Consider the following 17,654-nt stretch of genomic DNA (forward strand, 5'->3'; position numbering starts at 1 on the left):
TATAATCTTATACCGATGTGATTTTTTTTCCTTGCTATAAACTACCTTGTTCTTTCCTATATTCTTGGGTTTTTTTCCAAAAAGAAGATCAAAAGGTTTCAGTTTGCTACATGGAATCACACTAACTACTGTTGAGCCTGGCCATCCCCCAGTTCAAGAAGGATGTGGAGAAGATCCGGGTGAGGGCTGCCAGGATGGCCAGGGGTCTGTGGTATGTGGCCTTCAAGAAAGGGTGGAAGGAGTTGGGCTTGTTGAGTCTGGCAAAGAGAAGCCTAAAGGCAATCTAATAACAGATTACATTTATTTGAAAGTAGTTATAAGGATTACAGAGTCACACAGCAGGTCCAAATGATACAAGGGGCAACAGGGAGAAGTTGCACTTTGGAAGGTTCGTACCAGAAAATACCAGGGGAAGGGCGGTGCAACCCCGGAAAAGATCACCAGGGAGGTGGGGGATCTCCATCCCTGAAGCCTTTCAAGACTTGGGAAGACAAAGTCACAGCCAACATGATCTAGTATCGGCAACAGTCCCATCTCAAGCTGAATGGGATTACAGACCTCCAAAGGTCTCTTGTAACCAAGGTTTCTATGATCCTAGTTGCTTCTCCTCCCTGTCCCTGGCCAGTACTGTCATCTCTCCTCCACGGAAGCAGCACATCCCTCCCCCCTACACGCACCACTGCCCAGGCTCCCTCCCACACGCTTAACGGAGTCAAGTGTGACACAAATGGTTCAGAAATAAACATGCTGATCAGCTCTCTGGATAAATTTGGACTGATATTTAATTACCTTTCCCGAAGCAAGGATGTGAATTTAGTTCTCTCTCCTACTGAGCCACTGACTTTTGTAAAATTCATAGAAACTTCAGGCCTTTGAATTCTCCACATTGCTCAAATTGGGTAGAAAGCGGCCTTAGAAGTTAAATGGTTAATTGTGAGAGATTGAAAGACATAGCACAGTTCCACAGACTTTGCTTCCTTGGGAAATCAGGGTAAAAACAGGGCTGCAACGGACATCCAGGGATCATCCAATCCCTCCCACAGTCCCCAAAGGATCCACCGCAGATGCATCATTCCTGACAGATGACTGCCTAACTTGCTCTTCAAGACAGCTTCAGCAATCCTCTGGGTAAAGTTTTTTTAGGAGCAGGAAACACTAGTGTTGTAAAAGGTCTAATATGAATCTTTCTAAGAGCAATTTAAGGCTTTGACATAATCTGGAAAAGAGATTATTCCTTCTTCTCTTTGAAGCAGCCTTTTGCATATTTGCAAACTGCTATGACAACACCTTCTTTAGGCCAAACAGCCTAAAATGTTTCCATCTTCCGGAGACTGTGGTTTTTTGACTCACAATTGTTTTTGTTGATCTTCTGTCAAGTCTCTCCGCTTGGCCCGCGGTGTTTTTGAAGTCCGCTGCCCAGAAGTGTCAGAGCTTCGGCTTGGCATGCTGCATCAGCCACTAAATGCAGCAGGATTACACCACACACAGCCTGTCTTTCTTTTCATACACCCCAGTACATTTGTCTTTTTCCACAAGTGTTATACTGCTGTCTCGCATAATAGTTTGTGATTCATAGACAGATCCTTTTCTGAGAAGCCAACACCTCCAAATCTTCCGTTCTTCACCTATTTTTGTGCACTAACTTAGCCTTATTTTTAAAAAAAATTGCACCTGCCATTGTATTGCTCAAATTTGTTAGGGCCATCTGGAATTCAACGCACTTTGCAGCCCTTCCAATTCAATGTCATCTGCAAATATAATGAACACACTCTCCCCCTTCCCTCAGTCAGTAAAGCCCCAAATACCACTGGCCCTTTGGCAATTTCTAGAGAACTGTAGTCACTACATATTCTACTTTGTTGATGAGCCGCCGGTAAGTAAATGCCAATTTTAACACAATAGGTTTGGGGAAATACAAGATTTGGTCCCCACACTCTCCCTGCTTCACCTGTGGCAGATTTTGAAAGCGCCATGCAGCAGAACCTGCCTGCTGGCTTCTGTCCCCAGAAAGACTGAAAACATTATTTTCCTAGCTTCTAGGCAAAAGAGTTTTGCTCAGCATGAAGGGCAGATGAGGACAAAATGATTTGTAGCAGTAAGTGCAGAAGCATAGTTTTTCCTAGTGCCAAACCCTCTCTCCCACAGCACTTCTCACCCATTGACACAGAAGACACCAGCTGATGCAGAGGACATGTGAGGCAACGCTGCTTGCCCAAAGCAAGGAGAAGGCTCCCTGCTTCCAGAAGTCAAGGAATCATTCAAATCGTGCCTCTCCTTTGCCTGCAGATGTGGGTAATTCACCATTTCTGTTAAGAACGGTTATTGCACTTACTCATTGGATTTATCCATATTGACAATTTGGGAGCCCCACATGCCTGACACACGTTCAGCGCACAGGGAAGTTTTCTAAAGCAAGGCTATCAAGTGCTACAATACATTTCCAAACAGGGATTTTTCAGAGACCATAGAACACTTCCATGAAAGAGATAAAGATACCTCCAATATCCATCCTTGCCGAGCCCCTGTGCCAAACACCGGAGGTACAGGAACTCCTACAAATTTTGGAAGAGGGGTATGCTGTGAAATTATTTTACATTCTCATCCAAGAGCCAAGCTAGTTTTCCTTAATTTTGCAATATCAGCCTCTTGAGCAAAACAGTAGCTTAAGAATGCCACCAAGAATTTCTGAAGCTTATAAAGCTAAAAGCAAATGAAAAAAAAAAAATACAGAGGACTGGGTGGAAAGAGATAAGAAACTTTAACTCAGGTATTCCTATCAGGATCTGATATAATAGTATATAAAGTCTTTTGAGTCATCTCAGCTATAATGAGAAACCCTTCTTATGTCTGAGCTACACAACCATTCTCAAAATAATCAGACTGTGAAAGAATCCCTTAGAAATTATTCTTCAGACATGGACAAAGGTAGGAAACATGCAAATGCTTTCCTTCTCAGACAGCTCAATTCTACCTTGTTAGGTACAAAATCAAACTCTTCAGTTAATCACTCCAAGTGCCTGAAATGCTGGGTGCGTTTGATGCGTAGGGTGTCTCCTGCTGATGGAAGTTCAGGGCTATAGACACACAGCCAGGCATACATCCACACCAGCAGTTAGGTGCAGGCTGCATTAACAGCAGGTATCTCTTAACAGCCACTAGCAGAACGTTCTCCCTCTCCTCGACTTCTCCGCATGGCTCCCATTTCACCAATCAACACTAATCTGGCATATTAGTAAAAGCTCAGTTTTCAGGAAAATCCATAAAACCATCCACTTAAAATAACAAATGTATTGGAAAACATGCCTGGGATTTCTGTCTTAGCACTCACTCGGGGCAGCAGGAGGGCAAAGCAGCAGGGTGGTGAGAACGACAAGATCGGAAGAGCCAGCCCTTAAGCTCATGCTCTGAAACTGGGAACTCAGATGCACCGCTGCTGGCTTGAGCCACCCCTTCCAGCTCAAAACAACTCACCCAGTTCCCTTGCGTCTTACCAGCCTGAAAGCTTCAATTGCAATCTTGTCAGATTTTGGGATTTCAGGGATTAGGTAAAGAGACTACCAAGAAAAACTTCGAGCTTAGGAAGAATCTTTTTAACCATCCAACTCAGTACCAACAGAAGCTTTTTACAGCTGAAAAGAGATTTTAACTATCTGAAATCAAAATCTTGACTTCCTACCTACGCCACGTATGCTGGTTAACTCCTCCTTTGTCTCATCCCAGGGCAGAAGCACACTGCAACTGCTAGGGAAGTCCCAAATTTTGGTCAGAGGAAACCCAAGACATCTTTCAGCAGCAGTTTGCTCCAAATATATCAGGTCCAGCTGGGTCTCTGTAAGGCAGGGTCAGTTACAGGCCACAAAACGATTTATAACAAGGTGTGTGTTCACAGCCCTTCTTTGCAGAGCTCAGTTTTGATTAAATAAAACTAGCTTTTCACCTGCAGCAGGGACAGCAGCTGGAACTATACCCAGGTACCAGCTCTTCAAAACCTCAAAGTCTGGTGCTCAGCCTGGGCACCCAGAAGGGAGATAGGAAGATGGTGTCATTTTCTCCAGAGTGCAACACATTTACAGCACCCACCTCAAACCTCACTTTAAAAATGTTTTACAGGTGTCAGTCAGGGCTCCCTGTGCCTCTAGAGGTGCAGTGCTGTTCTAGTTTTCTATTTCCATATGATGGTCTGGAGCCATATCACCCTCAGGTCTTCGGCAAACCAGGTCTAGCAAATCCAGCTGAAGCAGTTTAAGATGATACCCCCATCCACTCACCCCACGACTTGTTGTCATCCTCAATGCAATGTAGCCCATTTACATAGCCCACAGAGTAGCCCAAGTGAAACACTGGATGCAGATGAGCTAGCATGGTCAAGCATAAACCATCCTCCCAGCAGCTAAGAGTGGTTTCTTGCAGATCACAGCTCTTTCCACTGCAGAACTAACATATATTCTCACTTGCTGAACCTTGGTCCTAAGCAAATGACCATGTAGCAGCATGTCTTGCCATTCAAAATATACCTCCTCTAAGGTATTGGAAAAACAACACATCTGAGCCACAGGTATAAAGCAAAGCATTAAATCAGCCAAAGGTAAAAGAGGAAACTGCCTAGTCTATTTTTAGGGAACTGTAAAGGAGTTAAAGACACCAGTGGTAGTTGACAGTTCAAATCCTTTCTGTTAATAAAGTATATTCTGCACAGAAGCAGCTTAATGTTCTTTTTCTACCCTACCAATGTCCTTTTATCCCTACATCCCTAATTCTGCAGAAATACTATTCTGCCATTAACAGGATTTTATAGGGCCCAGAGATGCAGGAATGAAAATATAATACGTCACATCACAGCATTACTGCAAGTCCTTTTCCCTCAGATGTGGCTCCAGTCTTCCTCCATCCTTACAGTAATGATGTGCCATATGCTGTGCGCCACTTACCCAAACTCAGTCATTCACCCAAAAATCTTAACTAAAATGCTCAGCTGCTGCCCTTCACCCTCGCTGTCCTGCCTTGAACCCGCAAGTGCTACTGGTATGGAGTGCAGCCCCAGGGACAAGGGGCTGTGAAAGAAATTACTGGGAAAAAACACATTCCTCTTCTCCACCGAGATTCACTCCCTCCTTTAGTTGTTTCTCAGGGCTTTGAGGCTTAGGTCTCCTCTGCTCAACACACCAAAATAAATTGGAGCATTACAGTGCAAACAAGCCACTACAGTGAAGCATGCGGGGTCTCCACCTCATTGTTTCAAAAGATGCTTCCAGCCACAGAAACTGCAAATCCAAGCTAAGGGAAAACCCAGCCAACTCACCTGCCACAAGCCACTGGCTCAGAAAATTCACTGACCTGATTACATGCACAATTCTGTGAAACAGAAACTCTTAATGGGGTGTTGCAGACTGTAGCTGTATGGAAATTAAAGCTACATGCAGAGAAAAATCACCCCTCTTCTTGCTTACCCTGCCCCAGGATTTGGAGTTATCTTCACAGTTAAGTTGTAACATAAGCTGACGTACATAGTAAAAAGGCAAAAGGAATTCTTTTGAGAAAGGTCCTTGCGACACACCAATTCCATCAGAGGAAACAATCTTCAAAAAAACCTCCAGAAGCAGCCAAAGCGAAGAGGAATTGATTTTTTAAATGTATACTTTGGTTTCAAAGCCCTTTTACTGGAAAAGGTGTTTCTTTACCTGTAAATAAGTGTTTTCTAATACAGCACAGTAAAGTTTTGCAGGAGCGAGGTCGCTGGTACACGCAGGAGGTTAGAGGATCTTCCAGGTTTTAATTGAGCTTATCGTGTTTCAGAGAGTCTAAGATGTCTGCTCCTGCAGCAGGAAAGATCTGGACAAACACTTCAGCTCTCAGATACATATGGAGCAACACAAATCCACCTATACTCACACCCACTAAGCTGGTGCATTAAAAGAAAAGAAAGAGCAGAAGCTAAGAGAAGTGCATTTCTACAGCTGGCCTCGGTGTTTTGTGCCAGGCTAAGAGAGGCACACTTTCATCCCGTTCAAGTGTTTCAGCTCTTCAAAGCAGAGCATAGTGCCCTTTTCAACAGGGAGCCATCTGACTGCATCTCCCCAACACTCTTGTTGCTCTACTTAAAACTCACCGCGTTCTCACAGCCGCGTGAAACGCAAAAGCACATTCCTCTGTAAATTGATTTTTTTTTTCTTTTTCCAGGCAAAGGACTCAGCAATTTATATAAAAAACAATTCTTCCGTACATGGAAAAAAAAAAAGTTTCTTTAATTTTTAGAAAAAAAATGCATGCATTTCTCTAACAACAGGACTATTGTAAAATACTTCTACCATCTAATGTGGCTTACAGGAAAAAAAACAAAGGAGCTGCTATAAGCAAAAACCTCTTCCCCCAGTAAGGCTAAAATATGGTCCCAGACCCTTGTATGATTATGCAAATAAGTACTGCAAATGTGGTTTAAAACATTGCCTGCAGCTGCCCCATCCCTGTTTTCTTTGTTATGCTATATTTCAACAGTTTGGGACACTCAAACTCCAAGGAGAAGACTCAACAACCGCCCACCCTGCTGGTTTGAAATCTCTCTTCTGACATGAAGATCTGAGGCCAAGGTGATGACTGTGCCTTGCAAAAGCCTCTAAAGACCAACTGGCAGAGCCAGGGAGGGCAACACCATCGGTCGGTGTGAGGGGCCGGGTCCCCGTGAGCAAGAGGTCTCCTGCTGCATCCAGACCCCCCCTGGGCACCGAGCCAACGGAGAACTTCCAGAAGAATAAGGTGGCTTTGCAAGGAGCTCCTCTTAGAGCAAAGGGCAGCACAGGACACCAAGCCAAGGGAAATTGTCAATAAGTGGGAGACATATCCTAGCCTTCCTGGCGTCTTGTAGATAATGTCTATCTCCTGTTTTCAAAAAAAAATATAGGATCAATGGGAACATTAGAGGGCAGTGGTGTTTCTCTGCTCCGGGCAGTTTTTTAAATCTGCTTTGAATGTTTGCCAGAAGACACATGCCAGTCCAAACTCGGGGAAGCCAGGCTGCCTTACTGCCCATCTTCAAACAGGAGATGTACTAGGAGGAAATCGCAAGAGCTTTCCCCCTTCCAAGGCAGTTGCTACCCTATAACCAATTTAACTAGCATGTAACATATTACACAAAGCTTTATGATGTATAACAAAGCTACAGTTACGAACTGCAGGAAAAAACCTGGACAAATTTCTAGGGGAAAAAAAGCATAAAATTTCTGGTTTATATATTTATATTTTCTATAAAGCTAATACATTATGAAACACTTGAATTTTTCTAAATTTTTTTTTTCTAAAGTGATTATACTTTTTGTCATGAAAACAACAAAAGACTGATTTATTATTTGTTTTTAAATTACACCAGCATATGTAATTAATTCTAAGTGAGCAGAAGTGCAAACATGCAGGAGCTGTTCCAGGACTGGCAACCAGACAATCGAGGATCACACCTGCACCAATGCAGAAATTACTGTTCTTTAAAAAGCCACATCCAAAATTTGAGAATGTTTGTCCTATACTGACTGAACTCTCCTGCAAAGCGCTAGGGACTACAGAGAGACGTTTTCTGTAATATGCAAGTATATTTTTTTTCCCTTCTCCTACAGGAAATTAGTTTCTACACTAAAACACAAGTATGCAAAAAAGAAAGTTGGGCTGCTTGTTTTTTTTCCTGTGGGTCTCTGCCACTACACATTTTCATCCGTAACTTTTAGGCGAAGGAGGTTACCAAGAATAATCGCTGTTTCTTTTTATTGCTTGTGCCTTTTTTAGAACAGGTTCGTCAGTTGATAGAAAATCCAACCACAGTCCTCATAATAGAATCACTGATAGGTCCCTTTGGAGAAGAATAGGCAGTTCAGTATCCAGGTCCCAACTGAGTCAGAAGAAGCCTGGGTTCAAGCTCTACCCCATTCTCTCCAGGGAGAAAGTGTTTCGTTTCTTTACTTACATGGACCGAGTTATTATGGGAACACTATTCACGCTACTCCACTCATCTTCTACTAGCATAACTTGGTTTTTAAGTAATTAAGTGCATTCTTCCAGCCTGAATCTATCTATAGTGGTATCTGCAGAGTTTACTCAATACCTGCATTCAGTTCCAAGCTTCCAACTCCAAGCTAGGATAGATGATTGCTAAGATGCTGAATGTTCAAGAAGAGAAATAGGAAATGCTATGCACACACAAATTCTGCACATTAAGTCTCTCCTTTGGTTTGCTCTGAGGTTCTTTGTGCTGCAAATTTCTCTTCAGCATTAAAATTTTTAGTACTTGCTTCTTGGTTACTTTTGACCAAGATTTGGAGGAAGTGTTGATGTGTGGGAGGGGAGGCCCATCATCCAGAAGAACCTCAACTAGCTGGGATTTAACTGCCAGTACTGTCAGGGCACTCAGAGGCTGACACCACACCAAATGTCTCAGTGGAAAAGCAAGTAGTGACTGTCAAGCTGCAACCAGATAAATTCTGACTGGATGTAATGAAAAGCACTTTTCCCACGAGGTTGGGGCAGCCCCGGGACAGGCCCCAGAGAGGTGGTGACATCTCCACCCTTGTAAGCTTTCAAGGCTTAAGTGAACAAGGCGTTAAGCAACCTCATCTAGCTTTAAATTTAGCCCTGCTTTGAACAGGGGTTTGGACCAGAGACTTGCTGAGGTCACTGTGTCTAAATCTTCCTATAATTTTAAGTTCGGTGGTAGGAATTGCAACACTGTACTGCAGCAAGCCAGACTAACTGTTTGTTGATGCTGTATGGACTAGAGTGTCAGTTTGTCGTAAAATAAAAAGCAGAACCAATTCATGAATGCCATCAATTTCTTCATAAAGTTATCACAGATAATGGCATATAGATTTAGAAATAGGTGCTCTTTATTTGACTTGATGTAACTTCAAAAGGTGCCAGCGCTACAAAAAATATTATAAAGTTGTTACATTATTTTAATGTGCATCTTACTTATTCTTCCATAGTGCGACCACTTAAAACCCATGTTTATGAGCAAGTCTCCAGTCTTGTTGGTTATCCTAGGAAGCTGCCGTGCATGTCAGGGACAGTCTAACAGACCACAGCACTCCCTCTCAGCATTACAATCTTGGCTAACAAGCAGCCACAGACCTAGGTTTTGCTAACAAGCAGCCACAGGGTGAACCTAGGTGGCAAAAGAGTCTAGGTAGAAAGTGTAGGTTACCCAAATAAAGAGATGGAGAAGAAGAAATCTGGGTGGAAGTGGCAAGGAAACAAGCTATAGAAAAAACACACAGCAGAGACCCGCATATGTCAGAACAGAGCACAAATGTACTTGTCAGGAAAAAGGGATGCTGCAAAGGTTCAGACTTAAAATGAGAGCCTGAGTGAAGGGTTTGCTGTTTAGATAGAGAGAAAATGCCAGTTTTTAAATGAAGAATGAGCAAGCCTTGATAATTAAGACTTTGGTGAAGACTCAAAAGAATCCTGGGTTTGAAGGAGACACAATTTTAAACATGCCTTCACGTGAAAGACACTAGTTTCTAAAACTACGGAAGGGTTTATATTCCATGTGAAGTCAGTGGGGAAAGGAACTGCATGCTCATGGGATCAGAAACAACCGCTTAAACGCTTAGACAGGGGGTTTAGCAGCCATCACCAAAATTGCTGTCATCCCTGCACCTCTGACAGCAGAAACAACAGGGACGACAGCATCTTGGGATGTTGCTGGGAGTGCAAAGAGTAAGTAAGCAGAACTCTGAACAGCAACACTAACTAGCAAGGGGAGCTGTCAGAGAATGAAGCCATCATATCACCAGGGAGCAAGCCAGCCAGGCAGGACAGCTAGATAGGTTCTGCGTTCATGTTTCAAATCTGAATGAGTCACTGAGCAGAGAAGGGCAGAGTCACAAGCTGAATGCAATTCACACCACGTTTTCCTTTATAGATGTATAATGTCAAGATAGACTCATTTCTTCCAAGGAAAAAAAAAAAAGCATTTCTGCAGGAGAAGGGGAAGTTAAACTAATTTTATCATCTGCAAAATGCACTTTTTATTACCATTCAGTCTGTACACATTGCCTGCTTTTTCACCTACCTACAGGGGAACTCCAGCATCAGGTCATAATTAAAGAGTTCAAGAACATTTCCATTTAATTGGAAATGCTTACCCTCCTCACTTTTTACATGTCTAGCTGTTTCAAAAGAGTATTATGCAGCAAGTAAAATTAGCCCGTGGGAGTTGCTAAGCCTTAGGATTGATTTCTGATTCTCAAACTCAGTTGAAATAACACTGCCTCCAAACCACAACTCAAAATCGCACAAGACGTGCGGTACCTGCTCCATCCACGTCCGATGGGAGCGCTGAACACCTCCGGCACGCAGGCAGGTGTCCCAAATGCTGGACACACAACCTCAGAGCACTGCCTGCTCTGCAGGCTGCCTATTACCCAGCTCAGTAACTCTTGGGGGTGGACGAATGCCCCAGTTGAGGGATGAAATGAGTGAAGGAAAGCCTAAGCACCTCTAACAGGACTGCAGGTTACTGGATCAAAGGTCTAGCCAGTCCAGTGTGGCATCTCCAACATCAGCCGACAGCAGATACAGAGGGAGAGCCCAGGAAAACAGTCCCTATGTTGCAATTAACACCACGCCCCCATACACTCAAGCCTCAAAAATTCGTGGCTTAGGGACCTCTTTATCCACACTTGGGACTTTTTAGTGTTATTCTCTTCATTGATTTGTCTTCCATTAATTCGTCCAGTCACTCCTTGAACTCAGACAAACTTCTAAGGTCCACAGCCCTCGTTCTCACCATCTGAAGAACTCTATCATCAGCGACTATGCAGCTTCGTTAGCAAACTTTGTCCTGATGGCTTTTGGGCAGAAGGGAACAGATCCTTCAAACATCACTGTTTTTTCCTTCCCCGTGGAACTGACCACGTAGTTCAACTTCATGCTTATCTTCAGCAAACTGTTGATCCATGCGAAGGCCACTATTGCATTAACAGCTGCAAAGTTCCTTCAAGAGCCTTTGGTGAGGAACTTTCTTAAACACCACTGGAAAAATCTAAGCAAGCCACACAAAACCAGATCATCTCTCCGCATGGCTGCTAAGTCCCTTGCAGAGCTCCTACAGACTAGCAATGCCCAGCTTCCTTCCGCTATCAAACATGTCTCTCCTTACATCACATTTATCAATGTATCCACTGGCACCATTATTTAGAACAAGTTTTTTGGTTTTAAACTGATTAAGAGCTGTTCCCACACCAGCACACACCAACCTCACCCACGGTGAGCATACCACAAAAAGCTGGTTCTGTTTTATGAATAAGAACACACACCACAAGGCCCAGATCAGTAATCAAAACCAGAACAATCCACACACCCTAGCTCAGTTTCTCAATTTAACCGTAACAGATATTATCTCCCACTTCTTCCAGCAAGTTTCCCAGGTGTGTAAAGCAACATGAAAGTATCAGTATTCAACAGAAGGACAAGCTTTGAAATAGAACCAGAGCAAGCCTGTCCTGGCAGGATAGCGATGGTCCAATGTTCATTTCTGCACTTTCAAATTCAAAGGAAACTGTGAATGGAATTCCAGCTTTATTCCTCAGACCACTTTTTAAGCTACAAAGAGATCCCCAAAAATCAGTTTTATCCCCAAGATTTCAATTAAAATATTGTCAAATCTTCTTTTTAGTGAGTTCTAACAAAACAAGTGAAAAAGAATGACTTTGTAGCAGGCTACAGCAAATGCAGTCTCAATAGTCCACGTAACCCTTACTCAGAGATGCTCAGAAAAAAAGTATGCAAAGTTACAAAGACAGCTTTATTTCATTCCTCACCCTATCCATTACTCCAAGCAGTTCAGAAAGTACAGAAGGAGATACAAGGGATAATCAGAGCAGTGATGTCAGCAGTACCTGAATAACCTATTATGGGAGACCTCTCCTATTGATCTGCTAATAGCCTCTTCAAACAGACCTCACACTCCAGGAACAGGAGAGCGGTGGAAAGAGGGTCCCAGCCAGAAAGCAATTACATTAGCTGGACATGAGCTCACTTGTTTTTCAAGAAGATGGAGCTGCTTCTCAGGTCAGCGTGCACCTTGGCTTTTATTCCTCTCACAATACAGCTTTGTCCTCTCTGACCAGGTTTTGAGGACAGACCTTTCAAAAAGTGGGACTCGGCACCGATTCGCAGCAAATTCACAGCACTGCCGCTGCACGACACGGTGCGGCAATGTAGCTCGGAAGACAGCTCCCTCCTTCCCCACGGAAACTTGTCTGAGCCACACAGCTCAAGCTGTCACCTCTGTGCACTTCACGAACTTCTTTTAACATTTTCTCTTCCATTTCCCATCTCCAAAGTTCACATTACAGAGAAGAAAGGCAGTTGTTCCCATGAAATCTCTGCTTCTGCATCTGTCAGACAGACACCTTCTGCAACACAGTCAAGTATTCTGCCCATTCTTGTTCCAAATAATCCAGGATTTACAGCTCCTGCCATTTCCATTAGTCTGACAAATTTATCAACAGCCTCATTTCTGACATCCTCCCACTTCTTCCAGCATAACACAAAAAGAGCAGCAATTTCCTGTGAACATCTGAAATTTGGAAGCATTTAAAAGTCCAGAAGATGGCTTTAAGAAAGCTGGCAAGGTTGTGGGAAACATGCCAGACATCTCTAAATCTCCGGCTCACTTTGTTTTCACCTAGAATTTATCCACAAAGTGGGCAGCCTGTTACTGCATCTCCTGCCAATACCTGGCTACAGTCAAACACACCTGCAATTTAGGGGCATAGACTTAATTACACTGGTAAATTAAAGCATCCATTTTCTCTGACTCTAGAACAATAGAAAGCATCTGGGCAAAAAATACAGGCTGACACATATTTGCTTTCCAAGCAGTAAAACATCTACAGCTTTCCAAAACAACCACTCATGTAACACACAGTATCCACAACAACCTCCTTAAGTATCTAATTTGTGGTGGGATAACAAGTAAAATGCTTCAGGCTTGCGCACGGGCACTTTCCAAATACACAGTCTGTGACTTTCTCTGTGACATGTGCTGCTTTTGTGTACACAACCTACAAGCCTCCAGCGGCCCTAGTCGCAATGAAGTCACAAAATTTCTCAAAGTAATTCAGTTCTGGCACAAGGACCAGACAACATCAGATTAAATTACCCCAGGGAACACTCTCAAAACAGTTGCTCTCTATTCACTCTCCCTATTCTGCCTATGGCTGTACTGAGCTTGGTCAGAGGCCTCACTCAAATATTTATTTATTTGGAGGAAGGGCCCTACTCTGTTCACTCATTCTTCAAATGGAAGCCAGCCCATACCTTTGATTATTTCCACTGCTTTTTAATTCTGGGGGAAACAGGACTGCGCTCAACATTCAAACACAGGTGGATGATAGGCATGGGACAGCAAGGACACCTGCAATAGCAACACTAATTCCTAATGTCAGTTGGCTTTTGATCACAAGTATCAACATGATGTTTAGAAGTGTTTAACCTCAAATTGTTTCTTCTGAAGAGCAAGAAGCACCTTCAGGGCCCACCATCATTTACAGAAAATTCAAACCACCCATCTTCCCATGGGACCAGATCAAGTTTGTCCACACCAGCCATCAGCCAATTTATCATGAGGTCTCTCACTACTTCCTCAGCTTTGTTTTTAACCTCAAAAGCTCAGTATCATCAGCATCATTTATCACGTGTCAAACTTGTATCCCACCACTTGCTTCTAAGACTCCAGAATTACCACATTTCACAGTAACGGGCAGAACCTGTCCTGGATAGCATGCTAAACTTAATAAAAAAATCTGCAAAAAGGTAAAAATAGCAAGTGATAAAGTCGAATGAGTCACAAAAGTCAATGTCACTAAACACAAGCTCATGCACTGAGGGGAATCCACCAAATTATGTAGGCACCATGACATCCCCAAATCATCTATTAACACTCAGGAAACCTCTCGGAGTCACAGTGGACTCTCTACATCATCAGCCACAGGCTCAGAGGTGTCAAAGAAACAAATACAGTATCAGAAATCTTATGGGAAGAAGTAGTGAACAACCAGAAGAGGCCTTTTGATGCCATGACACAAAGCCATGGTGCTCATGTATCACCCCATCTAAAGATTACAAGTAGCCTAGAGAAGGGTAACAGCAAAAATCAGATCTATGGAATATATTCCATAGGAGACATGAAGCACAGATGGATCTTCAGCCTCAAAAAAAGAAGGAATCTAAAGCAGTATAAAGATAACTGACAGCTGGACATGGAGAAGTTATTCACTAGTTTCTCAAGTAATGGGGATTAAGGAGATGTACATAGAAATATACCAGTTAAATGAGCAGAGGCAAATAAAAACTAAGAGAAGGGAAGGCCTTTTCCATGTGTTTTGTAAATAAACTATGGAACTCATTATCACAGAATGTTAGAGAGGTTAAGAATAAAAGCAGGTCCCAAAGGGAAAAAGCAGAAAAAAAAAAGTCAGTGGCCTCACTGACCTTCTGGCACCAAGAGGCATGGAGCCGACACAGAACTAGAGAAGCAAAATAAAAGGGAGAACTTTCACCAAAAAAATCCCCCAAGCCACCACACTGCTTTTTCAAAATAAACAACTGGAAGGAGAGGAGAAAAATGAATGGCCAAGACAAACATAATGGAGTGAGCTAAAAAGGATCAAACCTGAGTTTGGACAAGGAATCTAGAAAGCTCTGAACTCTGCTATCTAGAGGCCAACACCCAGGCTGAGCCAAGGCAGCGCCTACCTCAGCCTGACTGAGAAACTACAAGGAGGTGCATGCACTTCAAATGACTTCCACCACGCAGCAAGCCTCAGAGTTAACTGGCCTTTTCACACGAGAAAAATCATTTAACATAGCTACTACCACTGGTTATAAGGTAAACTAGGTAACTAGGACTTTGCCCTTCAGTGTGACTCTGCAGACGGCACGTGCTGCTGGTAATTAATCTCCTTCTGCATTAGGATAACCCAACTGCATCCTTAAAACTCTGCAACTGGTTAACAAATCACATTAACACAGCGAGTTAACAAAAGAAGCAAAGGCTGCCAAAGTCAGCTGAAGCTTGGAGTTCAAAGAACCAGCTGATAAAATGCTTCAGTTTCTGAAGGAAATAACACATTTGGTTAAGAAAGTGCCAAATTTGGTGGTGTATGACTCCCCGCTTTTGTGTCTCTTTTGCACACCAGGGACCTTCTGAGGAGCACTCAGGGGAAGAATTAACAAGATTCACAAAGATATCAAATCTGGGCTCTCCTCGGTGACCTCCCGTGCAAACACTAATATTCCTTAGCTTCATTTAACTTGGATATTCCAACTATTAACACAAGCTGGCCTGATGGCTTTAAAGTATAAAAGACTTACTGACACCTCTGAAAATCCTTCAGAGTGTGATTTATTTTTAACACAATCCTAAAGCAGCTTAATATGTTTTAAAACTTAACATGTTAGACTCCTTCCATCCATCATTAAAATGCCAACATACCTGTCACACCCAAAAAGATGAGAACAACCATTGATTTATTCTGGTTTTTTGACAGCTATTTCACTGTCTTTTCAGAATCATAAACTTAAGTCACTCATTAACACTTTCCCAGTGGGCTTCATCTCACAAAGTCATGGTGTTGAGGAATCTAAACACTTTCCTCTCTTATTAAGAGAGGTTATAAAAGCTTCATTTTTTTAATATTTCCAGCGAGGGATAGAGGCAGAAGCACGACTTGCAAATTTGGATGCCCCCACTTTCTATTAAGTGTGATTCTTAGTGAGCTTATGCCTACACTTGGCAATTGTGCTGGTAAAGGAGCTGGCTGGTAACCAAGATCTCCCACTATGACCAGAAGCAAGTTAGCAGGAGCTGTGTCAGCCTGGCACCTGGCATTCTGCTGAGTGATGGGACTCCAGGAGGGCAGGGGTACCCATCTTCTGCTTAAAATCTATTCCCAAAGGTTCCTCTTTCCATAGTTATCTAAGAAAACTACCCTTCGATCCTCAATTTTGTCACACACTAAGCTCAGGAGACAATGCAGACTGATTTCAGAAATGCTTATGGCTCCAGATTTAAGAAGCAAGTGCCCCGTTGTCTGCCATAACCTTGTCTTTCAGCAAAGGTATTTTTCAGACTACACTTGGATTTGTATCAAAAAGCAGACGAGGTATGTACACGCTACATTTCCTAGCACAAGTTCCAGCGGTGAAGCATCAAACAGCAGCTTACCACAATGGAGGTCTTCCCAGCTAGAAACCCACAAGCATCCCAGTTCTGTCAATCCCTCCCTTTCTGTTCTACAGGAAGAGAGCCCTTCTTTAGATACACAGTTTTTTAAAGGACCTCACTATGCTGCACTGGAAGCAGTTTTGGAAAGCAGACAGAAAACAGGAAAGGATTTTAAAAGCCAGAATCACAGATTTTTTTTTTTTTTGTTAACCCTGGTAATGTTACCACGCTGCACACAACAGCCAGCTTCTGGTCATCACAAAGACCCACCTAGGGAGAGCTTCTTGCTTGACTTTGTCTCATCATAAGGCTCAGCACACTCACCTCGCCTGAGTAACTGTATTTCCCTTTCAGGATCTGCCGATACAAGCGGGTGCGGTTGTCATCTTCAAAGGGCATAGTGCCGCTCAGGAGAATGTACGAGATAACACCCAGCGCCCACATGTCCACAGAGTTCGTGTACGGCTTCCTGACCAGGATCTCAGGAGCAATGTACTCTGGGGTCCCGCACGTGGTTTTCATCAGGCAGTCGTCTCCCTTCTTCCGAGCGCTTGCCAGTCCAAAGTCCGTAATCATGATTTTGGAATCTGTTCCCGGATGGTAGTACAGCAGATTCTCCGGTTTTAAGTCCCGGTGCGTGATACCCAGCGTATGCAAGTACTTCACACCATCTAACACCATCTGCAGCACCCGTGTAGCATCTCTCTCGGTAAAGGAACCTTTAGCAATGATTCGATCAAACAGTTCTCCTCCAGTCGCCAATTCCATCACCATGTACACACGGTCCTGTGTCTCAAACACCTCAATCAGCTGGATGATATTGGTGTGCCGAACCCGCCGTAGCACACTAAGCTCCGACTCACACACTTCCCTCCCCTCCCGGTATTTGGTCTCTATCATCTTGATCGCGTAGGGCTGCTTGGTAGCCTTGTGTTCCACCCGTACGACGCGGCTAAAGCTCCCTCTCCCGATCAGGGCTTTAATGTCATACTTGGCTGTCACTCTGGGGTCAAACTTGGCGCGGTATTTAGCCACTTTGTTCTTGCGTGGCTCGGGCTGGTCCATGTGGGCAGGCAGGTGGTTCCCGGGATACGGGTTAGCGTGACGGGGAGGTGAGGGAGAGCCAGCTTTGATGACAGCCCCACAGTCATCTTTGATGAAATGCCTGTATATGTCATTATGGCCTGTGTAAGGTTCGACTTTTTTAACCAGGTCTAGCTGTACATCTTTAGGGGGCTCGGGAAGCACTTTGCTTGTCCCACAGCCCATCACTGAATGGTGTTAATTCCCTATCAAGGCATTTTCCCAGGGCAGCATCAGCAGCAACAACATCCAGGGCAATTCCCACATTTGAACCTTAGGAAAAGAATGAGAAGAAACAGATAAACAGAAATCAAGGTAGTAAAGTTTCAAACAGAAAAAAAATGCAAGTGGTTCACGT

General features: G+C 43.4%; 1 protein-coding gene across 2 annotated transcripts in view; it reads right to left on the bottom strand.

The window, feature by feature from the left end:
• Positions 1-17,654, bottom strand: part of PSKH1 (protein serine kinase H1) — a 38,378-nt gene that overhangs the window by 17,719 nt on the left and 3,005 nt on the right. For both annotated transcript variants that reach the window (XM_074839363.1, XM_074839364.1), the window contains exon 3: positions 16,538-17,569. In XM_074839363.1, the coding sequence (XP_074695464.1) occupies positions 16,538-17,482 (945 nt within the window). In that variant the 5' untranslated portion in view covers positions 17,483-17,569. The remainder of the gene's footprint in view (positions 1-16,537; positions 17,570-17,654) is intronic.

The sequence above is a fragment of the Strix aluco genome, chromosome 14 (assembly GCF_031877795.1).
Source record: "Strix aluco isolate bStrAlu1 chromosome 14, bStrAlu1.hap1, whole genome shotgun sequence".
In the NCBI taxonomy this organism is placed as follows: domain Eukaryota; kingdom Metazoa; phylum Chordata; class Aves; order Strigiformes; family Strigidae; genus Strix; species Strix aluco.